The following is a 27,398-nucleotide window of genomic DNA, read 5'->3' as shown; positions in this document are numbered from 1 at the left end:
GTGCCTTTTTTTTATCCGCAGCATGTCAATTTATGCTGCGGAATCGCGGGTTTTCTGTTGCGGATTTTCCCCATTGAATTCAGGTAAAACCTGCAACAAATAGCAAACGTTGCGATTTTTGCGGCGGAAAAGCGTGATTCCGCTGCAAAAAAACGCTACTCTGAAAAGAAAAAAGATTCTAATTACCCAGATCTCTTTGCTTCTACGTCCAGCCCGGCCTCCAGGGATGACCTTTCATCCCATGTGATTTCTGCAGCCAATCACAGGCTGCAGTGGTCACATGGTATGAAACGTTGTCCCAGGAGGCCCGGCTGCAGGATGTCAGAGGAAGGCGTCGACATGGCTACGGGTAAGCATATACGTTTATTTTTACGTGCTGTTGAACACAGATTACATTCAAGCCGAATTTGCAAAATCGCTGCAAATCACGGTAATAACGCACGTGTTTTTCAATGCGGTTTTCGGTTTTGTGAATACACTCTGTTCACACAGGTTTTTTTGCCGCCGATTTTGACGCGGAATGATTTCAATGGGAGGTAGAGTTGTTTTTTCCCTGGGCAGCTTTTGTCCGCTCGTGGGAAAAAAAAGTGGCATGTCCTTTCTTGCTGGGGTTTTAAATCAACGGGAGGCAGAAAAATCCTGCGCCGCTCCTTTCTGAGCGTTTTTCCCCCGTGGTCCTTGAATTGGCTTCAATGGCCACAAGCGAAAAACGTTGTGAGAAAACCCGACCTGGGCCGTGTAAACTAGCGCTGATCAACGAGTCAGCTCGTTGATTGGCGCTCGTCTGCTCCTTTCACAAGCCGGTAGTGTGTGGACGAGCACTCGTTACTCTGATCGCTCGTCCCCATACATTATTATCATGTCGGCAGCGCGTCTCCCTGTTTACACACGGAGACGTGCTGCCGAAAATGATAATAGTTTCAGTATTTAAAATGATATGACCATCGGCTGATCGTTGCCACACAGGGCAATTATCAGGAACGAGCGTTATGTGGACGCTCGTTTATCCGATAATTGACAATGTAAAAGGGCCTTTAGAGTGCAGTGTGGTGACAACCACAATGTAAACAGTGCCAAAGGGGGCTACAGCTTCAAGAAGTGAGAAATAGTCCATTCATAAAAATGTGAACCATTTGATTGGACAACTTTAGGGAAGTTGTCTAGGATTTTAAAACTTTTTTAAGCTAAGCACAAACTATAAATGTACTCCAACTTACCAGTATACTTTTAGAATAATTGTGCTCCAGGTATCTGTTCTCCCAGCACCATGCACATCTATACCATGTTGCTGCTTTACCTGACAGTCACTTTAGTGCCTCATCCAATGGAACCCTTAAACACTGCGGTCACATGATCGTGTCAGAGTCCCTTGGTTACCTGACATCCCCGTGAATGATCCATTACTATGGCTGTATTATTTACATACTGCTGCAAGGTTCAAAGAGCGGAGGCCAGGGGCACAATTGTTGATAAAAATCTATTGATAAATTGTCTGTTCTAATAATTGCAGCACATTAGTGTAATTTGTTTAATGTAAAAGACTGCAGCTTAGACCAGCCAAGAACATAAAAAAATAAAATGCTTTCTCATAGCTAATTTATTGTATGTGCAGACAACCACCAAACATAGGTCAACTCACCAGGCCGGCCCATGCCGATCTTTTCCAGATCTTCATTCTTGACGTAATCAAAGTGGGAAAGACGTGTGATGTTGAGATCATCACGTATACATAGGAAATACTGCTGTAGCTGCACCTCGCTCAAGAGCTCCAGAAGCCATTCTGAGCCCTCATCTGCCTGCATGCTACTGCCCAACCTCTGTGGAAGAAAGGAGAGGAAAACCGAATGAGACGCATGTCAAATATGTGATACACAACGATTAGACACTCCTCAAGGACGGATCCCTGAGGCTATGTTCACACGTAAACTCAAAAACGTCTGAAGGGAAAACAGCTCCTGATTTTCAGACGTTTTTTAAGCCACTCGCGATTTTTGCGGCGTTTTTTACGGCCGAGTCTATGAAAAACGGCTCCAAAAAGGTTCCAAGAAGTGACCTGCACTTCTTTTTCACGGCCGTTTCTCAAAACGGCCACGTAAAAAAGCGGCCTGTCGGAACAGAACGCAGTTTTTCCAATTGAAATCAATTGGCAGATGTTTGAAGGCGTTCTGGTTCCAATTTTTCGGCCGTTTATGGGCCGAAAAACTGCCTAAAATAGTCCGTGTGAACATACCCTTTTTCTCTCTCCAGGCACTGTAAGGCCGGATTCACACGAGCGTCTGAGTTTTGCACACGCAAAAAACGTGGCATTTTGCGCGCGCAAAAGGTCCATAACAGCTCTGTGTGTCAGCAGCGTATGATGCGTGGCTGCGTGATTTTCGCGCAGCCGCCATCATTATGACACTCTGTATATTTGTAAACAGAAAAGCACGTGGTGCTTTTCTGTTTTCATTCATAGTTTTTACTGCTGTTGCGAAAATCACGCGCGTCCCACGGAAGTGCTTCCATGTGCTGTGCGTGATTTTCACACGCCCATTGACTTCAATGGGTGTGTGATGCGCGAAAAACGCACAAATATTGTGCATGTCTTGAGTTTTACGCAGAGGACACACGCTGCGTGAAAATCACGGACTGTCTGAACGGCCCCATTGCGCGTGAAAATCACGCGAGTTGCACGGACGTATTATACGCTCGTCTGAATAAGCCCTAAGGCTGAGTTCACATGGAGCGGATATGCTTAGTAAAGTGACACTGCATATCTGCCCTGGTGGCCGCAGAGAATTCCAGGCGAAAAACTGCACCAAACCGTGGTGCAGTTTTTCGCCCGAATGTCAGCTGCAGAAAACTGCAGCATTTTGCTGGCCTGCTAGCAGGTTGGTCTCCTGGGAAGAAACTATTTGCTGCAGCGGCGGTCACGTGGGGTGTAACGTCATCCCAGAAGGCCAGCCCTCAGACATCATCATCCAAAATTCTGTTGCGGAAAATTTGCAGTATTTACACAACGTGTGAACTGACCCTTAGGCTGGAATCACACATGCAGTTTTTGTAGCAGGTTTTTTATTAGCTAAAGCCAGGAGTGGATCTGAAAAGAAGGACAAGTATAAAGGAAATGTTGCTTCTCTTTTGAATCCACTCCCGTGGTTGGCTCAAAAGAGTGCTTTAAAACCTGAATGTGTGTTTCCCGTCTAAACCTTACATGCTGTTATAGCGGATTTTTATTCATTCTAATTCTAGAGAGTGAGAGATCTTACTTGGCGTGTGAAAACCTGTGGGATGCAAAGGGTTCTACAGAGAAGCTGTTTAGCTGAAGGAGATTAGGGGCATAAAATCTGTCAACTACTATACTATCTTTCCTGCTCCTCTGAAGCCAACAATTTTCACACTTCTCCTAGACTTCTACTTGTTATGGGCTGCAGCAACACAAACTGATAGTACAATATACATACAAAATACAGTACAAATGACACATTTGTGCTATTGCTTCTGGTTAAAACGGAAGTCACGACGTAGTGCCGGATACATCAGACAACACAAACCAGTGACACCTGAGGGATCCTATTGGCTTACTATGAGGTCCGGCAGGTTCTGCTGAGGTGTGTCGTTTTGCAGAACTATTTTTCCCATCAGATTTGATGGAATCTGCGATGGAGGCTCTGAACGGCTCCGAATAACCGAAGTCCTTCAGTTCACAGGAACCCCAAAGCAAAATATGTAACCCGTACCTACTATATGCCATTTAGAATACTGGTTTCTCATCCAGATTTCCCAGAAAATGATATAAACTCCAAAATTTATGAACAGAATTTTGTTTAAGAGGACAAGTCCAAGACTTCTATATTTTGGGAGTTTTAAGATGCATTGTAGATGAAAATAATAATCATGGACATCGTGAGGAAAAAACATTTATTGTAAATAATTTTTCGGCAAGGCTGTAGAAATTTTCCCCATGACATACAATAGGCATCTTGGGAGTTGCAGTAAGTACATTGCTAAACATGACTTTAAGCTATTATTTTTCACGCTCTAAACATCCTCAACCCACTGTCTACATCTGTGTTCACATTAGTGTATATTTTGCTTCCTGTGCATGTGGTCACAAGTTACTGTGATTTCATAACCAGAAATGCCTGCAGCTCTCTAGATACAAGTGCATTCACTTATACAAAGACCAGACAGGGAAGAAAGGTAGTTCATGCTGCAGGTTGGTTTATAATAACCAAAATACATCTTATGACTTAGTTCTAACAGCCGTCATCAAATAAAACATATTTAGAAATCGATATGTATGACATTTATACAATACTTTATTAAAATCTTCGTTAAAAACCGTACTCTCAGAACCAAGGCATCCACCAATGTGGTCTGACAGATCTGATTCACTTGTCAGAAGATCACTTTATTGGTGTGTTCTTTACCAAACCTTCTGCCCCTCACCTCATCCACTATCACAGACACACAATCTTCACACTCCATAAGTATGTGAGTGGCTATGCCAAAAATATCTGGCCAATTCTCACTGCACCACTTGTAATCTGACCCTGCACATGCTATACACTATATATTTGCTCTAATATATCAGCAAGATACAAGGTTTTTATATATTTATACAAATAAAGTATTTTTTTGTGAATTAAATGTTTGATTGGTGGAGGTCCGACCCCTGGGACCCCCACTAATCAGCACAATGAAGGGACCGGGACGCTTCAGCAACCACTGTGTACCCTTTATTGTTTTCATGGGCATATCAACGCGCTTCCACGTGTGGCTGTTCCTTGTAGTGCAGCTCAGTCAAATTCACTTGAATGGGACTGAGCTGCAGTACCAGGCACAACTGCTCGAATAGATGAGCCACTGTGCTTGTGCAAAGACTGAAGGGGATGTGGCACTCGCAGGAGAGCCGTGTGCTTTTTCATTGTGCTCATCAGCGGACATCTCGGGAGTCGGACTCTCACCCAAGGATAGGCAATCAATATTTGGCCCCTTTATTATTTAACTCCATTAATAACTGTGTAATAAAAAAAGTTATGCACTCTTATAATATACTCACAGTCTGGTTTCAGGCTCAAAACTCAGAGAACTAATAATTCTCACAACCAATCATTAGCTCTAATTGTAACTAGTCTAGGCAATTCTATATAAGTTAGGCTTCGTTCACATCTGTGTTGGGGTCCCGTTCTGACATTCCGTCGGAGGTTTCCGTCAGAACGGAACCCTGAGCAAACACAAACTGACACCTACGGAAAAAAGTGGTTTCCGTTTCCATCACCATGAGCCGATGCCCGTGGTTTCCGCTTGTCTCTTTTGTGCTTTTTGGCAAAATGACGGGTCCGCTGCACAACAGACACAAACGGAAACCAAGGGCACCGGAACCGTCACTATTGAAATCAATGGTGATGGAAATTGAAACCTCTGGTTTCCGTTGGTGTCAGTTTGTGCCTGTTCAGGGTCCCGTTCTGACGGTAAGCTTCGACGGAATGTCAGAACGGGACCCCAACGCAGAAATGAACAAAGCCTTAGGCCAAGTTCACACAGAGTTTTTTTATCACGTTTTTTCATGCGGAAACCGCGTCGGAAAATGCGCCAAAAAAACGGGTGAAAATGCCTCCCATTGATTTCAATGGGAGGCGGAGGCGTTTTTGTCCCGCAAGGGGAAACACCGTCTTGCGGGAAAAAGAAGCGACATGCCCTATGTTCGGGCATTTACGTCTCTGACCTCTCATTGACATTTTTTGACCGCGGCGCTCAATGTCGAAAATCGGCGTGCAGGTAGAGCAAAATCTGCCTCAAAATTCCAAACGGAATTTTGAGGCAGATTTTCTGCCTGCAAAAAACTCTGTGTGAACCCAGCCTTAAAAACATTAGCATCACAAATCTCTCTCCTGTTCTGACAGTTTGCTACAATGTATGAGTAAAAATGGAGACCAGACGGTTTTGGCACACAGAGGCTTGCCTACACTAGATATAATTGTAGTAAACGGCTACCTGTGAGAAGAGTTAGGGTATGTGCACACACACTAATTACGTCCGTAATTGACGGACGTATTTCGGCCGCAAGTACCGGACCGAACACAGTGCAGGGAGCCGGGCTCCTAGCATCATACTTATGTACGATGCTAGGAGTCCCTGCCTCGCTGCAGGACAACTGTCCCGTACTGAAAACATGATTACAGTACGGGATAGTTGTCCTGCAGCGAGGCAGGGACTCCTAGCATCGTACATAACTATGATGCTAGGAGCCCGGCTCCCTGCACTGTGTTCGGTCCGGGACTTGCGGCCGAAATACGTCCGTCAATTACGGACGTAATTAGTGTGTGTGCACATACCCTTAGGTGTGTACCATTCTTCAATCTATGGATGTAAACAAAAATGTTCACAAAAATTCACTGACAGCAAGTATAGATTTTAAAAAGTCCATAAAACCCATACTACCATACTAATACTTTTTAGAGTTTGCTATAAATGAATCTAGTTTAGACAATCCTTTCTGAACAAAATTCATTAGTAGGCCAAATCTCTTTCCTGTCCTAGATTTTTAGGCTATGTTCACACGGAGTATTTTGGGGGAGGAATATCTGCCTCAAAATTCCGTTTGGAACTTTGAGGCAGATATTCCTCTCCCTGCACGCCGATTTTCGCGGCAATTATCGCGCCGTTTTTCGCCCGCGGCCATTGAGCGCCGCGGGCATAAAACAGCGAGAAATACGCTTTCTCCTGCCTCCCATTGAAGTCAATGGGAGGTCAGAGGCGGAAGCGCCCGAAGATAGGGCATGTCGCTTCTTTTTCCCGCGAGGCAGTTTTACTGCTCGCGGGAAAAAGACGCCGACGCCTCCCATTGAAATCAATGGGAGGCGTTCTCGGGCCGTTTTTGCCGAGTTTTGCGACGCGGTTTCCGCGTCAAAAAACTCTGCAAAATACCCCGTGTGAACATAGCCTTAAAGAGCAGCAGTGAATTTTAAATTATATCAGCGTAGCATTTAGGATTTTTAGCTCACAGAGGATTCGGAGCCTGATAGCCCAAACAGACCTAATATTTCTCAAAGCTGAAACACAGTGTAGCTACAATGTATTAAGTCTAGGGAGTCTTCTATGAATCTGTCACTATGGCAGATATATTACATTAGGGACATTAGTATGATCCTCTTAGGCTATGTTCACACGGTGGATTTTGCACTGCGGCACCCGCCGCAGAACTATTCCTGCCGTAGGCAGGAAGATTCCTCCTCCCATTGGCTTCAATTGTAGTTTTGGGCTGAATCCGCCCAAAGATCGAAAAGAATGCTTTCTTTTTCCCGCTAGCTGAAAAAATCAACTAGGGGAAAAAGAAGCGTCTGACTTCCTTTGAAATGAATGAGAGGTAGAATTTTGCGGCAGAATCCGCCTCTAAAGTTCCTCTGTGTGAATAGGGCCTGAGAGTAATACTGGTAGAGTACAGTTACACCCACTAAACAGACCCCTAAAGGGCCAAACAGCTGAGCAGAAAAGAAAGCAGTGTATTTGACTACAAATCATACGCAAAAAATGATAATCTTTGTTCATCTCCTGGCATTTTTATTTCAGTAAATACTTGTATTCCCCATGAAATAACTATTCTGGAATAAATTTTCTTAGAACTCTGCATTGTGCCATTCCTCTGTTTTTCCTCCCAGAAATGTATAAATAAATTGACAACTGGGTGTTACCAGTTGGGGGAGCTGACAGTGTCAGTCTTTGTAGGGACATGCTCCTTTGACAAGAGGAATGGTAATACCCAGTTGTCAACTTATTCATAAATTTCTAGAAGGAATAGTAGAGGAATAGCACAACGTAGAGTTCTAAGAAAATATTTTCCAGAATTTTTTATATCATGGGGAATATAAGAATTTACTAAAATAGACATGCCAGGAGAAAAGATAAATCTTATTTAGGATCACAATAATATAATGCTTAAACACGGGGGGCGTGGCCTGGACATGGCGCTGATGTGGTGTGAGAGCTCCTGCTTCCTGACTGACTTCCAGCCCGATTAACTGCGTCTAACCGCAAAATTCATCGCACTAATGCGACGGGGAGCACGCAATAAACTTACCACACCGGCGAGAAGTGATCAAGGGAGGACGAGGAGCGGCATTCCTCATTGTTTTGCGGACTCTGTGTCGCCTAATTCCCCGTCTCAGCACTCCAACATGGCGGTCCGAGCTGATGTTGCGTCTGCAGTGCCTCCAGAGTCGAGGTCGTCCTCGGAGCTGACGCAGGACTTTCCATCTCTCCTGGTCCGGGGTGAGTCTCCCATGGCCCCTTCACGGGGCACTGAGCTGGGTTCTGACTTATTGGCGCTCACATCGCAGATGGCGGCCATTCCTACCAAAACAAATATGGAGGGATATATTTCCCGCCTTGAAGCGGTGTGCAAAACGGAGATACGTTCTCTGAAAGAGGACATTCATCATATTAATACTGCTGTGGCGGCCATTGAAGTGACTATGCAGACACTCCAACAACAACAGGTCTCTCAACAAAGTTTATTAGACCAGCATTCTGCTCACATTCAATGGCTGATGATGCTGAAAATCGCAACAGGAGGAATAATATTCGAGTTAGGGGTATCCCTGAAGCCACAGGACCCCAGGATCTCATTCCTACGTTAATTGGGATATTTAACACTTTATTGGAAAAACCGGTCGGAGATTGATAGAGCGCATCGCACGCTGGGTCCGAAAAGCACAGATTTGGCGAGACCACGTGACTTGGTGTGTAGGATACATTTCTTTTAACTCAAGGAATCCATTATGCGTCAGGCACGTAACAAGGGTGTGCTGGACTTTGACGGTGCTCCGGTGCAATTGCTAGCAGATCTTTCCCGTTCTACACCGGCAAAGCGTAGGGCCGAGAGGCCAATACTGCTGGCACTTCGTGAGTAAAATATTCCGTACTCGTGGGGGTACCCGTTTCAATTACAAGTTCGACGAGGATCCTCTATCTACTCGGTGTACTCTCCAGATGACATCCCTGCTTTCATTGCTGCCTTGGATTTGCCTCCTATTTCTATTTCAGATTGGCCGTTTTTCCCGCCTCTGCCGCAGCACTTGGCACGTCGCGACTCCAGGATGGGGCACCACTCGGCTCCGGCTCGACGACTTCAGGCTCCGATGGTTCCAGAGTCGTCTCTTATGGAACCGTCATTTTGCATAAGCATTTTCCATGGCCTCTTAGGACTTCCTTGGTCGAGATGCTGCTTTTTGAGGCTATGGGTAATGTGTTGATATGGACCTGTCTTAAACATAGTGTTTATCTTGTTGTTGCATCTCTTTTTCTCTGAATACTGAGTTAAATGTGTATTATTTTTCACTCTGCAATATGGTTCTAGATGTCCTGAATTGGAGAAGGTAATTACGGTTTGAGCATGAGCACAATTCTCTCTTATTTGTCGCCGGGCTCTAAGATGAGGCTGACGGTGGAGCGATTCTGGGATGTAACAGTTCACCGTTTTAGATTTACCACTCCCTCTGGCATTCTTCACCCCTAGTTCTGTTTAGGAAGTCTCTACATATGGTATGGGGGGCTGCCCCTGATATAGTTGAGGCGCCCTCCCCCTCTTAGATAGCTACATGTGTTTATTACAGTAGAGCCCCTTCAGTATTGACAGGGGTGGGATAGAGAGAGGGCTCTTAATCCTTATTCCTTTTTGCTAAACGGAGTATAGGATTGGGTTCATGTAATGGCAGGGGGTCTTACCTTGAGCTCTCTGTGGGGTGTCTATTTATCTATACCCCATCCACTACTTCGAAATTTCACTACGGCCTATTATCTGATGGATGTGTTTTTTGGGAATAGGGATGGGGCTGATGGAGGCTGGCTTCCTAGCTTTTTTGGTGGGGTGGTGGGAATGACTCAATCTGTGCCTTGGTTTTTGGATCCCATGGTTAGGTGTACTATATCATGTTCCGGTTACTCCCGCTGAGCGAGATATTATTATGTATGGTTGTGGTTCCTTTACAGGTGCCCTTTAAGGGCTAAGCATAAAATTGCCCCGTTACAATTTTTTATTTTGTGGATGTGTATATAAATGGTCTCGGGCTTCTGGAAGTTGGTTGGGATCATCCTTCTTCCATAGTTCAGTCAACTCCGTAAGTAGGTTGTGTTCTGCTACGCATTGAACACTTTACAATTACTTCTTTCCCCTCAACTTAGTAGTTTTGGGGCTGGAACACCGTCTGTGGTGATTTCCTTAGAATCATTCTTGTCTCGGTCTTTCTTTGTCTTTTTTGTTTGTTTTTTCTCCCCTCCCCGCTTTCTTCCGTCCTCTTCCCTGACGGGGTCCCTAAAATGTTGTTCGTTAAATGTACGTGGATTTAATACGCCACAAAAACGCTCTCAGATTTTGTACCATATGCATAAACATCGTGTCCAGATTTTATTTCTACAGGAGACACATTTCAGGAGTGATCATGTGCCTGCTCTGAATCATAGATACTATACACAGTGGTTCCATAGTACCAATCCTGATGCCAAGTCCAGAGGAGTGAGTATTGCGATACATAGATCTCTTCCGGTTTCTATTGTTGCGACTCAATTTGATGCTCAAGGGCGTTTTTTGTTTGTGAAACTTAAAATATGTGGGAAACTGTTCACTGTGGCTAATCTCTACCTCCCTAATCATGACCAGGTGCGCATTTGCAGGAGTTACTTGACAGAACTCTCTAACGTTGCAGAGGGTCTCTTAATCGCAGCTAGTGATTTTAACTTCGTTTTGGACCGAGTTATGGACTCGTCCTCGGTCGAAGCTACACAGTTATCTGCCCTTAAGACTAAACTTTTTACCATGCAGCTGGTGGATATTTGGAGGATACTTAACCCTCAAACAAAGGACTACACCTTTTATTCTCCGGTCCACGACATGTACAGCAGGATAGAAATGTTCTTTGTGAGTCATCACTTATTGTCCTGGACCCCGTCGTCTCAGATCGGTTCAATGATCTGGGCAGATCACGCGCCAGTTTTCTTCTCGCTTAGGATTCCAGATGGGGGAGTGACGGAATGGAATTGGAAGCTAAATCCTCTTCTTTTGAGAGATTCGGTGTGTCAAACGGCTATCACCCGATCTATTTCTGAGTTTTTAGACCATCACGCGTCAGACGCCACCCCCCCTTCCGGTGCAGTGGGAAGCGATGAAGAGTGTTTTGAGAAGCATATTTATCCAACAAGGTTCCAGACTGAAAAAGGTGAGGGGCTTTAAAATGCAGAAGCTGCTAACTCGTATTCAGTCCCTAGAGTCCAATCATAAACAGTCCCAACAACCTCACACGTTAGCGGAGTCATTAGAGGCTGGGAATTCGTTGAGAAGTTTGCTGGATCAGGCTCATGCCTCTTTCAGGGATCGTGCTACGCGTTTTTATTATGAGCCCTCTAATAAATGTGGTAGAGCGTTAGCTAGAGCGCTTCATCCGCGGGTTCCTACCTCTTTTATTCCGATGAGTAAGTCGGGTTCGTGTGAACTTAGACATAAGCCAGAGGAGATCGTACAAACCTTTAGGGAGTATTACCACTCCTTGTATAATCTTAAGGGTCCATTGAGGGATATGTCTCCTAGTGCTCTGCAAGGGAAAATTGACCAGTATGTGGCGAAGACGGCTTTGCCAGAATTGGAAAGGTCTGAGATTTCTGAGCTGTGTGTGGCTTTCTCAGAATCAGAAATTCATGGAATCATTAAGTCCGCCCCGTCGGGTAAGAGTCCGGGCCCGGATGATTTGCCGACGTCCTTTTACAAGGCTTTTCTTCCTCAGCTTCTTCCCTTTATGACTAAGGTATTCAATTCTGTCACATCCACAATGCCATTTATTCCACAAACGCTGGCGGCTACCATCACTGTTATCCCCAAACCAGGGAAGGTTCACTATGTCTGTGCCAATTATCATCGGATTTCCCTAATAAATGTGGCTGTTAAACACTACTCTAAAGCAATTGCGAATAGGTTAGCCCCTGTTCTTCCGAGAATCATTCATACAGATCAAGCGGGGTTCGTTCTCCGTAGAGAAACGAGGGACAATACCAATAAAACTCTTCTCTTGATGTCTCATGTGAAGAAAATGTCCATACCCACTTGTTTAATTTCTGTAGATGCAGAGAAAGCTTTCGATCAGGTGCATTGGGTATTTCTGAGTTCAACCTTACAACAGATAGGTGTTGGTCCGCTAATGCTAGAGAGGATCCTTTCTCTATATCAGCAACCTACGGCTAGAGTTAGGGCCAATTGTATCTTCTCCACGTCTTTGCAGATTGCTATTGGAACTAGACAGGGATGCCCTCTGTCCCCACTATTATATGTTAGTACAATGGAACATTTGGTGGTGGCTATCCGTAATTCTCCGGATATCTCTGGGATTCGGATAGGCCGGGAGCACCATAAACTGGCGTTATATGCGGACGATCTCTTACTATTCATTACTAACCCTGTGATTTCCTTTTCGGTGCTCATTCGGGAATATGAGGAGTTTGGACAGGTCAGTAATTTTAAGGTGAATTATACAAAGACGGAAGCACTTAATGTATCACTTCCGCAAGCGTTGATCGATCTCCTAAGACCATCCTTCTCTTTTAAATGGCAAGCGACATCTATCAAATACTTGGGGGTTCAGATTCCTGGTGCTCTGGCGGATCTGTACTCCCTTGATTATCCTCCCTTACTGCAGCGTACGCTCAAGAATTTACAATCTTACGATAGAGCGCAGTTGTCATGGTTTGGTCGTATCAATGCTATCAAAATGGATATTCTCCCTCGGTTTTTGTTTTTATTTCAGGCTATCCCTGTTCTGGTTCCTAGGGCTTATTTCAAGAATTTGGAAGCAGCATTTCGTAAGTTTGTCTGGGGCACTCTCAGGCCGCGCATCAGCCTGAGCTCGCTGTCTCGCCCTAAACTGAAAGGAGGAGCTGAACTCCCTGACTTAGGGTTGTATCACCAAGCTGTCGTTCTTTCCAGAGTGATAGATTGGTTTCACAACGGCCTTACTAAACAGTGGGTAGGGATTGAGATGTCCATCGTGGCTCTCTCTCTGAGATCGCTGCCGTGGATTTTACCGGACCATAGACCATCCCTTTCGACCTTTCCTATGCTTACTCATCACTTTCTCACTCTCTGGGACAGATTGATGGTTCGAAAGGACCTTTCCCATAGACCGGGGCTTCTTAGCCCTCTATTTGATAATCCAGAATTTCCGCCAGCTGTTAACAAACTTACCTTTCTGGGTTGGTCTTCTTCGGACGATACTAGGCTATGTCAGGTGATGTCGGATGGGGGTCGCCTCCCTCCCTTATCTGTGTTGCGGGGGACCTGCCCATTGGTGGACTCTTTCCCGGATGCAATATGCATAATTGTCTACCTTCCTGCACTCTGCCCTGCAGGATGGTATGCACATCTCCACGAATACGGCCTTTGAGTCGCTGCTGCTTCAACAAGAGATACCGACTCGTGTGATTTCCACGTTGTTTGCCATTCTCTTGGAGACTTCTGTTACTCAGCCATCTGCATATGTTAGCGCCTGGGAAAATGAACTAGGCTTCTCCAGCTCTTTGCCTGATTGGGATTGGGTTTTCTTCCTGACTCATAAAATGCCTATCGCATGCCACGGCCAGGAGAAAAATTTTAAAAACCTAACTAGGTGGTACCGTTGCCCACAGATTTTGCACAAAATTTACCCGGCAGTTTCTGAGGTCTGTTGGCATTGTGGCAACGAGACTGGAACAATGCTGCACATTTGGTGGTGAAGCCCGGAGTTGAGGACTTTTTGGAAAGCAGTTTTTGACATCTATGCATTGATAGAGAGTGCTCCTATCATACTTAATCCTCAGTTGGCTCTATTATCCTTGATTCCGGGTCCTTTGCCAGGCATAAAAAGGGGCCTCTTCAGACATTTTTTGACTGCAGCACGGACAGTTATTCCTAGATATTGGAAGACTACTGTCGTGCCTAAGATTAGTGAATGGGTTGTGGAAATGGACCTACTGTGTAGAATGGAGTCTCTTCTTGCGGAAGATAGGGATTGCTATGATACGGTTCTTTCTCTGTGGAACGCATGGTCATCTTTCAAATCTGGTCCTCATTTCTCTGACTGGCTGGGCTGAAGGTCCCTTCATGGTGGTATGGCTAGCCAGGTCCGAATACGATTGTGACTATCATCAGGGATGGGGACGGACGGATACTCCTTATTTGGTGATGCCTTCTCTGCTCCTAGTACTCAAGAATATCCCTCCTCCCCCTCTCTTCCCTTGATTGTTTTGTCCTTTCCTCTTTGTTGTCTTCTTTTGGTCCTGTCTCTACTTTTCCTCTTTATACCTGATATGAGGCTGGTGGGTCACTTTTTGTAACATGTTTACTGTCAGGATTGTGTGGCTTACAAATTTTGGGTTGCATTTTCTACCTCATATGCCATGTGCCTGACTTTATATTTCTATACTGTATGGGACAGCCGTCTCTGGGTAACAAGGTTATTGTTATATAAAAGCTTACTTTTTTATTTTTGTTGATATATGATATGTGATTGTTTTCAAAAGTATTCATTTACTTTGTTTCTTTTGTAGTTGTAAGCTTTTCAATAAAAATCTAAATTATGAAAAAAAAATAATGCTTAAACACCATCAAATGGATGAAATAGATGTAGCAGTTGCAAAATCTTTGACTGGACTGCGGGTCTCCTAGTTCGTTAATGGTCTGTATTTCTGAATATAGTAGTATCACATTGTACACATCTTTTGATGTATTATATTTTTGGTTTATAACAGTATATACATTACTGTTTGCAGAGTTTACTAACTTTTAAGAGTGAGATCATATGTATTTTCTCTTATATGTATTTACATATGTTTACTTACATACTTTTTGTTAGGCCCCATGCACAATAACATATTTTTGCGGCGGCAATTAATTTCAATGGGCCCAGGCACACGACCGTGGTTTCCACGGTCCGTGCATGGCCCAGGAACCTGGACCGCAAAAAGAACGGACATGTCTTCATACAGCCGTGTTTTGTGGTCCAGGCTCATTGAAATTAATGCACGTGGCCATGTGCACGGCCCGTGATTTGCGGGCGGCTCGCGGGTGACACTCCACGGCCGTCCGAGCCGCAAATCACTCCGTGCACACACTACGGTCGTGTGCATTGGCCTTGGTATGTATTATTAAAGGGGTTGAATAAGCTTGTGAAAAATACCGAAAAGTACCTATATGTGCCTGAATACTCATCAGATGATACCACAATAGCTCAGAAGTTTTCATTTTTTATGTTTATTATCTTATCCAGCTCTGTACCTAAGCTTTGTTAAGATTGTGGGTGTGATTATCATGTAAATGACTACAATTCTTATCATTCCTCTCCACTCTCACAAACATTACCTATATTTACATATGCCTGCATTCCCCTCTATTACAAAGTGTAAGGTAATACCGTAATAGCTCTCAAGACAGGCAGGGAGCAGTGGAACATGGAGTGGGGAGATGTGAACACCTGTTCAGCCATGCAGGAGATAAACACCAGGAACATGGTCATGTGACTACATGAGTCTAAGGCTTCATTCACATCTGCATCGGGTCTTCATTCATGGGTTCTGTCAGACCTTTCCGTCAGGGGAACCCATAAACGTAATCCAAATGGAAACCATAGCTTTCGGTTTACATTACCATTGATTTCAATGGTAATGCTTCCGTTGCTAATGGTTTCCGTTTGCCTCCGTTCTGTAAGGTTTCCGTTTATTTGGCAGAATCAAGCGCTATTGAGTCCGCCGAAAAAACGGAAACCTTACGGAACGGAGACAAACGGAGACCATTAGCAACGGAAGCATTACCATTGAAATCAATGGTAATGCAAACAGGCAAGGTCGGGAAAGGTCAGGTGGAACCCATGAACGGAACCCAGATGCAGATATGAATGAAGCCTTACAGAGGCATTTCACACATACAGACATTAGATTAGTAAATTATAAAGTTTGTACGGTTGAAAAAAGACATGTCCATCAAGTTCAACCAAGGGATGGGAAAAGGGAAGGTAAAAATCTCTACACATAGGAGCTAATATGTTTTTGTTCTAGGAAATTATCTAAGCCTTTTTTAAAGCCATCTACTGTCCCTGCTGTGACCAGCTCCTGCGGTAGGCTATTCCATAGATTCACAGTTCTCACAGTAAAGAAGGCTTGTCACCTCTGCAGGTTGAACCTTTTTTTCTCCAGATGGAGGGAGTGCCCCATTGTTTTTTGAGGGGGTTTTACATGGAACAGGATTTCACCATATTTTTTGAATGTGCCATTAATATATTTATAGAAGTTAATCATATCCCCCCTTAGTCGTCTTTTTTCAAGGCTAAATAGCTTTAGTTCTTTTAATCTTTCCTCATAACTTAGATTCTCCATGCCCCTTATTAGCTTCGTTGCTCTTCTTTGTATTTTTTCCAACTCCAGGGCATCCTTTCTATGAACTGGAGCCCAGAACTAAACTGCATATTCTAGATGAGGCCTCACTAATGCTTTGTAAAGTGGTAATATTACATCCTGTCCCGCGAGTCCATGCCTCTTTTAATACACAACAATATCTTGCTGGCCTTTGAAGCAGCTGATTGACACTGCATGCTGTTATTTAGTTTATGATTTACAAGTACACCCAGATCCTTCTCAACAAGTGAATCCCCCAGTATAGCTCCCCCTAGGACATATGATGCATGCAGGTAGTTGGTACCCAGATGCATAAGGGTATGTTCACACAAGGTCATTACGTCCGTAATTGACGGACGTATTTCGGCCGCAAGTAGCGGACCGAACACTGTGCAGGGAGCCGGGCTCCTAGCATCATACTTATGTACGACGCTAGGAGTCCCTGCCTCGCTGCCGGACAACTGTACCGTACTGAAAACATGATTACAGTATGGGACAGTTGTCCGGCAGCGAGGCAGGGACTCCTAGCGTCGTACATAAGTATGATGCTAGGTGCCCGGCTCCCTGCACTGTGTTCGGTCCGGTACTTGCGGCCGAAATACGTCCGTCAATTACGGACGTAATGACCTCGTGTGAACATACCCTAACTTTACATTTATCTACATTAAACTTAATTTGCCAACTGGATGCCCAAACACTTAGTTTGTTTAAATTTGCTTGCAATTCACGAACATCTTCCATAGACTGAACTATATTACATAGCTTGGTGACATCTGCAAAAATAGAAAAAGTGCTATTAGTCCCATCCTCTATATAATTAATAAATAAGTTGAATAATAGTGGTCCCAGCACTGAACCCTGGGGTACACCACTTATAACCGTGGACTAATCTTACTGCAGTTAAACCATTTACACTAATTTTTTTAAAGATTGCAAAACCGCTTTAACCCTTTGAGGACATCACCTGTTTTGGCCTTAAGGACCAGGACAATTTCTTTGAATCTGACATGTTTCCCTTTATGTGGTAATAACCTTGGAATGCTTTTATTTATCCAATTAACTCAGAAAATGTTTTCTTGTGACACATTGTACTTTATGATAGTGGCAAAATTTGGTCGATACATTCAGTGTTTATTTGTGAAAAACACCTACATTTAGGGAAAATTTGAAAAAATCTGCATTTTTCAACATTTTAATGTATCTGCTTGTAAGACAGACGGTAATACAACACAAATTAGTTACTTGTTCACATATCCCATATGTCTACTTTATGTTGGCATTGTTATTTGAACATTCATTTATTTTTGGAGGACTTTACAAGGCTTAGAACTTTAGCAGCAATTTCTCACATTTTTAAAGTGTAGCTAAACTTTTGACAAACTTAGTGACATGTCAGAAGTTTGAATTGGTGTGAGTCCGAGCACTGAGACCCCTGCCAATCGCTAGAACTAAGCAGCTGAAGCGCTCAGCCGCTTCGTGTCTGTTCGGCTTTTTCCGGAAATAAATGTATCGTGTACGGACTCAACAAAAAGTCTATGACCCCTTACTTCGATACATCATGTTTCCAGAAAAAGCCGAACAGACACAAAGCGGCTGAGCCCTCACACGAGAACTTCAGCTTATTCGGTCTAGTGATTGGTGGGGGTCTTGGTGCTCAGACCCCCACTAATTCAAACTTCTGACATGTTACTATGACATGTCAGAAGTTTGTCAAACGTTTAGCTACACTTTAAGAAAATGTCAAAAGCCTTTTTCTTAGGGACCAGTTCAGTTCTGAAGTGGCTTTAAGGGCCCTATATATTAGAAACCCCCAGAAGACACCCCAGATTCTTTATCCTTTAGGAATTTCACAGCAATTAAAGCAAAGTTAAGGTGAAATTTACAAATTATTTTTTTTTTTAGAAATTCCATTTTTATTTTTTTCTGTAACAGAAGATTTTACAAGAGAAATACAACTCAATATTTATTGCGCATATCCTTCCGTTTTTAGAAACATCCCACATGTGGCCCTTGTGTGTGCTAATGGACTAAAGCACATACTGGATTATGGCGCCTCCTTTTTATTAGAATATATCTTAGGCACCATGTCAGGTTTGAAGTGGTCTTATGTTGCCAAAACATAGGAAACACCCCCAAAATACACCATTTTAGAAACTACACTCCCCAAGGCATTAATCTAGGGGTACAGTGAGCATTTTAACCCCACACGGTTTTTGCTGAATTTCTTGGAATTAGGCCATAAAAATAAAAGTCTAGATTTTTTTCACACAAAAATTCGTTTTAGCCAAGATTTTTTCATTTTAGCAAAGAATAAAAAAGAAAAAGCACTCCAACATTTGTAAAGCAATTTCTCCCGAGTACGATAATATCCCATAAGTGGTCATAGACTGCTGTTGGACACACCGCAGGGCTCAGAAGTGAAGGTGCGTCATTTAACTTTTGTAGCTCAAATTTTGCTAGAATGTTTTTGGATGACATGTCGCAATTGCAAACCCCCGAGGGACCAAAACAGTGGAGACTCCCGAAAAGTGATTCCATTAGGGAAACTGCACCCCTCAAGAAATCTAACTAGGAGTATAGTGAGTATTTAAACCCCACAGGTTTTTTGCAAAATATATTGGAATTCGGCTGTGAAAATAAAAAATACAAATTTTTTCCACTAAAATGTAGAATTGTTTCATTTTCATAAGGATTAAAAGAGAAAAAGAACCCCAACATTTGTAAAGCAATTTCACCTGAGTACGGCAATACCCCATATGTGGTCTCATCCTGCTGCTTGGACACACAACAGGGCTTGGAATGGCAGGAGTGCTGTTTGGCATGCAGATTTTGCTGGATTCGTTTTTGGGTACCATGTCAGATTTGCAGAGCCCCTGAGGTACCAGTACAGTAGAAACCCCTGAGAAGTGACTCCATTTTGGAAACTACAACCCACAGGGCATTCATTTAGGGGGGTAGTAAACATTTTGACACCACAAGTGTGTAATAGATTTTATTAGAATTAGGCAGTGAAAATTAAAAATTGCATTTTTTCCTCAAAATTTTGTTTTAGTTCCCAATTTTTCCAAAAACCGCTCCAAAAAACTCAGTGTGAACGCCAGTGACCGCCGCATTTAAGGAGTTAATCGGCGTGGACTACCGCCGTGATCTGGCCCCGATGTCTTCCTTCACTACTAAGGCTGGGATAGTGGTCTGCAGACGCTTAGTATAGACAGTATATTAATTCTACTGCTGTTAGCAGAGACTGACCTGTAGGCCTCATGCACACATCCATTGCCCGTCGTATGGCTGCTAATGACGGAGCTGTGAAACACGAACCGCACACGGATGGCTTCCATATGCAGTATGTTGTTTCAACAGACCAAATTAATGAAATGGCGGAGACTGTTCCGTAAAAACGGACAGGAGTAGGACCTGTCCTATTTTTGTCGGAACGGCCACACGATTCCGTTATAACAACGGAAGTGTGCATGGCCCATACAAATTAATGTGTCAGTGTGCTATCCGTTAAAAAATAGCACACTGAAGAAAATAACTGAAATGGGCATGAGGCCTTAAATCTTTTTTGAGTGATAATGTTTCTGGGCTCATGGGTTGTTTTTAGTATATAGGCTACAAGCGTTTGATAAAGGTTATTTTCATTATTAGGTTATGTTCACACGGCCTATTTACGGACGTAAATCGGGCGTTTTTGCCCCGAATTACGCCCGAAAATAGCGCCTCAATAGCGCTGACAAACATCTGCCCATTGAAAGCAATGGGCAGACGTTTGTCTGTTCACACGAGGCGTATATTTACGCGCCGCTGTCAAAAGACGGCGCGTAAATAGACGCCCGCGTCAAAGAAGTGACCTGTCACTTCTTTGGCTGTAATTAGAGCCGTTATTCATTGACTCCAATGAATAGCAGCGCTAATTACGCCCGTAATTGACGCGGCGTTCAAGCGCCTGCACATGCCGGTACGGCTGAAATTACGGGGATGTTTTCAGGCTGAAACATCCCCGTAATTTCAGCCGTAACGGACGCCCTCGTGTGAACATACCCTTAGGAGTTATGTGATGGAACAATTCAATATCTTCTGTTAGTAGTGTGGAAAACAGGGTTAGTTGCCTAATAGGCAAATTAAGTTTGGTCATAAAATGTACTTGCCACCTACTGGGGCAAATATTTTTGTTTTTCTTTATTTTCTGTTTATTGTAAGGATACATTCACACGAGCGTATCAGATTCACGCACGTGAAAAAAAACGCATTGACTCTGGTCCGCGTGTGTTGCGTTATGCATCAGTGTGCTTTGTGAGTGACGTGCGTTATTCATGCACTCGCAAAGCACATTTTTTTAAATTATTTTCAAATTAATTGATGCGCAAATCACACACTGCACACGGATGTGCATCCGTGTGCTGTGCGTGGTTTTCATGCACCCATTGACTTCTATGGATGTGTAGGTGCGTGAAAACGCACCAATATAGGATATGCAGTAAGTTTCACGCAACAAACTCTCGCTGTGTGAAAACTCCTGCATGTGTGAACGGCCCAATTGAAATCAATGGGTCCATGTGCTGCGCGTGATTTCCATGCGCAGCACACGGACGTTATTCACGTTCGTCTGAATGAGCCTTTATAGAAATTCAACTAGAGGCACTATAAATATGCCTAATTCTGGTCTAAATTATAGTAATTCCTCTAAGCCCTGCCCACTTTTAAGAAAAGTGCTGAGAGAAACATTAAATCACAAAAAAAACTAAATGTTTTGCGCAAAACAGGCATGCGCCAAAATTGGCTACTTTTTTTCTGCCAGAAAACTGGTTCAAATTGCTAAATAAATGTACACCTATGACTTTAAGAGCATAAAAATCAGAGAGAACCTTTTCTTTAAAACAGGGTAAAAATGTAATCAAGTTTATAAATCTTTAAGACAGCCAAAGTAACACAAATGAGCAGAACTAAGTCTTAAATTCCTCTGCCCTGATTGCTTTCATAAAACAATTAAAGAAAAATGTGCATACAGTACAATTGGAAGCATATGCCTGTGTTGTAGGTCTTGGACTGCTTTCCTTCTACTTAAAGACTTAAAAGTAAACACAACACAAACAAAGGGCGAATTTTCACGTGCGGAACGGCATTTTTTTTACGAATTACCACAGTTTTGCAATGAGGGTTTTGTGGCACACTACCGATGCCTTTTGGCTTGTAAGAATGCACCCAAAACATTAGTGCCCATGAGTGCTTTTACAGAGTGTGGTATTAAAGAGGCTCTGTCACCAGGTTATCAAATCCCTATCTCCTATTGCATGTGATCGGCGCTGCAATGTAGATAACAGCAACGTTTTTTTTAAAAACGATCATTTTTGGCCAAGTTATGAGCAAATTTATATTTATGCAAATGAGCCTTTCTAATGGACAACTGGGCGTGTTTTCTCTTATTTCCAACTGGGCGTGTATTGTGTCTGTAACATCTGGGCGTGTTTACTTGTTTTACTAGCTGGGCGTTGCGAATAGAAGTGTTTGTCAGCATCACATGTCAGCATCATTCACTTCTATTCACAATGCCCAGCTAGTAAAACAAGTAAACACGCCCGGATGTTACAAACACAAGACACTCCCAGTTGTCCATTAGAAAGGCTCATTTGCATAAATATAAAATAGCTCATAACTTGGCCAAAAATGATCGTTTTTTAAAAAACAAAACGTTACTGTTATCTACATTGCAGCGCCGATCACATGCAATAGGAGATAGGGATTTGATAATCGGGTGACAGAGCCTCTTTAATGTTGTGTTTTGCTACAAAACTGAGATGGGATTTAACTAAAAAAATAAATAAAAGGAAAACTATTTCCTCAATACTTGCTTTCTTTAGCTTCCACTTTTGGTTTTAGTTAAAACATGCATAAAAAAATACTTTACGAGATTGCATTGTGTAAACTAGACCTGAATCTTATCCCTTTAGGCTGGACTCACACATGCAGTTTTTGATGCAATTTTTTTTTGGCCAAAACAGGAGTGGATACAATAGATACAAAAGAGAGAAAGAGTCTTTGGAACAAATCTATTATTAGCGTTCCACTCCTTTTCTGGCATAAAAAAAATTAGCAAATTTTGGCGCACGCCACATAATATTTTTGACAAAGGGCATTGTTACCCCACGTTCAGCCCCTCCTAAATGTACAGGAGCCCAATTGTGTCTTCTGCTGATTTAAGAGCTGGTGGTACTTTATTCTTTAATTTTAAAGGGACACGTTTATGGTAGTACAAACTGAATTATAATAAAAACATAAAATAGACAAAAGCACCACATAACGTAAAAGTACACTAAGGCCTGCTATTTTGGCTCTGTATTCTGTCTGTATGCAGTAGGTCTTGAATACAAATCCAATGTTATTCCATGGAGCTATTCACTGTATGTAATATGGCATAAATCCCTACTAAATGTACGTATGCCTCTGATTTCATTCTGTAGGTCGCCGACAGAAAAAAATATTGTGCCATATTTTATTGGATGTCGTTTATTGGACTACAGAGGTATAAGAAAGTATTGCTTCCAGGGAAGAATATTTTTGGAATATGGCATGGCCATGTGTATGCAGCCTTAGGACATAATTCTACACCTATTCTGCTGTAGATAAAAAAAATACAGCTACTATCATATGTTGTCATTTAGCGTAAAAGGGTTCATACATACCTTCTAATCTCCTGCCACTCCCAGCATTCCCGCCAGTCTCTGTTTACATTGTCTGGAGCTGCGACGTGCCATACTGGCACATGACCACTCCAGCCAATCTCTGGCTGCAGCAGTCATGTGCTGTACTTACTGGGATCACCACTGAGGCCAGCTGGAGGCTTAGCTATAGCGGGCAAGTGCCCGGTACGGCACGTGATAACTACAGACAATGTAAACAGAGATTGGGGTAGAACCGCGGAGTGGGAGCTGGAGCGGCAAAGAATTAGTAGAAGAGTATGAACAATTCTACAGTAAATTATGGCAAACGGAGGTAGAGTAAATTATTATTTTTTTAAATAAAGCCCAGATAACCCCTTTAATGGATTATTATATCATAAGGAAAATATCACTAATAACAAAGTGCATGCAAACTGCACAGTGTATGACTGTTCACCACAGATTGTCCAAAATGTAATAAATGCAACAGCAGCTTACTGTTATATAACAAGTGGGTAACATATAAAATGGAGTGCATGTGAGCTATTGCCTTCCAAGCATTGCTTCATTATGTATTAACAATCTTTAGGCCACGTTCACACGTGGCAGAATTTTTCCGCTGCAAATGTTGGTGCAGATTCGGGGCGATTACGCAACGAATTTGCACCAACATGTGCATATTTGACAGGAAATTCAGACGTTGCAGATATCACAGCGGACTTGCCACAGATTTCAGTTTTTGCATTGCAAAGGCTGAAATCTGCAGTGAAAGTCTGCTTCACTAGTATAGGCTCTGCACCAGAGCTCTCGGGAAGCCACTGACAACAGTGTCCATATATGGACAGTGATGTCAGGGGCTTGCCCAGACCTGGGGTCCCAGAGCAGAGCCACTTCTAGCCTGGGATTCCATCTCTGCTCCTGACATCACTGTCCATATATGGACATGGATGTCAGGGGCAACCCCAGAGCTGGAGTCCCGGGCAGAGTGCTAGTTTGCTCTTCCTGGGACTCCTGCTTTGGGGAAGCCCCTGACATCACTGTTGATGTATGGACAGCGATTTCAGAGGCTTCCCCAGAGTCCCGGAGCAGAGCCTATACTAGTGCTCTGCCCGGGACTCCAGCTCTGGGGAAGCCCCAGACATCGCTGTCCATATGTGAACAGCGATGTCAGGGGATTCCACAGAGTCCCGGAGAAGAGCCTGTACTAGCGGCTGTGTCCCGCGGGCCACAGATGACAGCCTCAGGGGCCCCATGCGGCCCACGTGCTTGAGACCCCTGCCTTAAAGCAAACCTCCAGCCCAAAGAACATATTTTTTGTATACAGCGCTGGTCGATCGGAGGGCAGTTGAGGGGGTGGGGGCATGTCTCAGACTTTCAAAGGAGATCTCCATAGGGAAGTCTGAGACAGGGGCGCCCATTTTGGAATAGAATATTATTATGTTAGACAAGGTTCTTTACACGTGCTAATTTATCATACCAAAAAAATTTAATAAAACTAGGGTACAGGGTGGTAAATACTAAAATCATTACAGCATGTCAAGCTCTAAATAATATCGTACTTACTTTATAAATATTAAAATGTGACAGAAAAGGGAGCGAGTTCTTCCATGCTTGAAAACGTTTCATATTTACAAAATTCATAATCCACAAATAGACAAGGAAAGTAAAATATGAAAGTTTTTCCTCAAAATATAGAGCATCCGAGTCCTTGCGGTGGGACAGAGAGCGAACAGTATGCTGGTGATGGACATTCCACTATCCCCTCCTGTGCTGTTTATGGTAAAGAGATGCTAGTCCCATTGGATAAGTCATCTTAGGATGGATGTAGGCCTGTGGAGAGCACAAGCTTTATTCCTTGAGATGCACAGATATATTGTGGGTTCTTTTGTTGACACTGTTTTATCATAGCTCTTTTCTTCTAAAAACACTAATTACATAAACAAGTCAGCTAAAGCACACATTTGCCTTTTGAGAAAAATAAAAATGTACGTTTTATGATAAAAAATTAAATGACGTAATATAGTTAAGAGCTACAGATGTAAACAAAAAAAAACAATGGTTGTAGCATTGTGAAAAACAAGGGAGAAAATTCATGAAATCCCGAAAAGTTTTAAGATTATCCTGGTTATGATGAGAGTTCTACATTTAAAAAAAAATCCAAACTAAATAAGGAAATAAAAAATAAAAATCAAAGATCCATACAATAATATATGTTGAAAATTGTCCAAGGTGCTTGAAGACTCTGAGATGATGTTGTGAAAAGCAAAAATAAATTGAATACATTGATCAAATTTTACAAATGGAGTACGAACCATCATTAAAAAATATAGAGTGGAAATTTCCTCCACCATCTGAGCCCATGCCGACACTTTAGAAATAACACATAAAATGCTATTTCAGTGGCCATAGATGTTGTCTTTCGGTCCAGTGGGTCACTTGTTTTTCATCGGGAAGGAAGAGTTCTAAAGTGAAAAGCAGATCAGCAACCGTGATCAGAAGTGTCAGATCCACTCCAGACTCTACTAGGACATTTCTAGGGCCCTGATTATGACTGTAATCTCCTTGCAGTGAAGTGGATCTAGATGCGTGCAGAATAAACAATAAGCGCGATCCATTCCAAACTACAGAAAATCCCAGAAGGAATCCATTTGTGCTACATTACAGGGCAACAGTGGATCATTCTGGTCTCTTGCGTTTGTAGCTGCTCCAGCCAGAGCTGTGATTTCAGTCTTCCAGTTTGTCGTTTTCCTCAGCGTCCGTGTATCCTGGCCCTCTCTGTGCCTCTGACAGCACACTCAGAAACAACTTGTTCAGAGGGTGTAGCCTGTGGTCCCAGCTCATTCCTAGAAGCACAATCTACATGGGCTATGCATTTGCCCTGCTAAAAACAGACGCTCTATGGTGTTCACATGGCTAACTACTTGAATCAAAGCCAAAGGGTCAGATTTAACTGCAGGATGGAGAGTTAATTTCCTGTGGGAGCCTCCATTGGGATTTAAAACAGTCCCTCTCTCTCATCTGTCAACATCCCCTTAACTCTCTCACTGCCAAAATAGACTACCACATACTGGGCATTGTAGGCATTAGCATCCAGGGTAAGGGCACGCAGCACAGGAAATTAATGGAGAAATGAGGAATGTACCACATGATTGCTTTCAAACTGAAAGATGCATCTCTATTTGTAGTGGAATTTTTAAGCCTGGATTTACACATCGCGTATTTGTTGCAGATTTTGATGCAGATCTTTGAGCCAAAGCCAGAAGTGGTTTCAAAAGGAAAGAGAAATGGAGGAACTTATACTTCTTCCTCCTACATCCATTTCAGGCTTTGGCTCAAAAATCTGCAACAAATAAGCGACATGTGAACCCAGCCTTGAGCATTAAATGTATTATAATTTTGTTTCCAACACCTAACAAGTGCTAATGTATGTGTGTATGTGTGTATGTGTGTATATATATATATATATATATATATATATATATATATATATATATATATATATAAAATCAGGGCCGCACTGTCCATGAAGCGAGGTGAGCCTCTCACCGCAGACGGCCTGCTGCTTCACTGAGGGGGCGCAGCAGCACATCTAAAACAGACCGCCGCCCACCCTCTCCTGCACTATAATTGTATCTACGTCTATGGGATGCAGTTGGGTTTGAACGGAGCTGGCAGGGCAAGGAACATGAGTTCATTGCCCTGCCATTCAGTGGCTTTCAAAGATGCAGGCGGCGCTATGCCATCATCGCGCCACTTGAGTCTTTCAGCTGCAGCAGATCTACTCAGAAGAGAGCAGGCGTGCATTGCTAGAAGACAGCACAACAACGGGATTAGGTGAGTATGTATATTTTATTTATTTTCAGTTAACAGTGTGAGTGGCATTATCTACAGGAGGCTCTATCTACAGGGGGCTATATGGGGGCACTATATATAAAGGAGACTCTATAGGGCACCATCTACAGGGGGATACATGTAGGGCACTATCTACAGGGGCCTCTTTCTACAGGGGGCTATATGGGGGCACTATATAAAGGAGACTCTATAGGGCACTACCTACAGGGGGATACATGTAGGGCGCTATCTACAGGGGCCTCTATGGGAGGCGCTATGTACAGGGGCTCTATGGGGAGCAGTATCTAAAGGAGGCTCTATGGGGGCACTACCTACAGGGGGCTCTATGAGTGGCACTATCTACACGGAGCTATATTGGGGGCACAATCTACAGGGGGCTCTACGGGGGTCACTATCTACACGGAGCACTGTGTGTGTGTGTGTGTGTGTGTGTGTGTGTGTGTGTGTGGGACACAGTGTATGCTGCTATTATATTTAGGGGCATAGTGTGTGGCACCATGTGAA

General features: G+C 43.2%; 1 protein-coding gene across 5 annotated transcripts in view; it reads right to left on the bottom strand.

Annotated features, from left to right (window-relative positions):
• Positions 1 to 27,398, bottom strand: part of TNK2 (tyrosine kinase non receptor 2) — a 297,927-nt gene that overhangs the window by 72,725 nt on the left and 197,804 nt on the right. For 4 of the 5 annotated variants that reach the window (XM_075861814.1, XM_075861815.1, XM_075861811.1 and 1 more), the window contains one exon: positions 1,640 to 1,817. In XM_075861814.1, the coding sequence (XP_075717929.1) occupies positions 1,640 to 1,802 (163 nt within the window). In that variant the 5' untranslated portion in view covers positions 1,803 to 1,817. Of the gene's footprint in view, positions 1 to 1,639; positions 1,818 to 24,605; positions 24,988 to 27,398 lie in introns of those variants that run through there. The other variant, XM_075861812.1, reaches the window with a different exon arrangement.

This window comes from Rhinoderma darwinii, chromosome 4, assembly GCF_050947455.1.
Source record: "Rhinoderma darwinii isolate aRhiDar2 chromosome 4, aRhiDar2.hap1, whole genome shotgun sequence".
Taxonomy (NCBI): Eukaryota; Metazoa; Chordata; class Amphibia; order Anura; family Rhinodermatidae; genus Rhinoderma; species Rhinoderma darwinii.
Note: the sequence above shows the minus strand (reverse complement) of the source record. Positions and strands in the feature narration are given on the sequence as shown.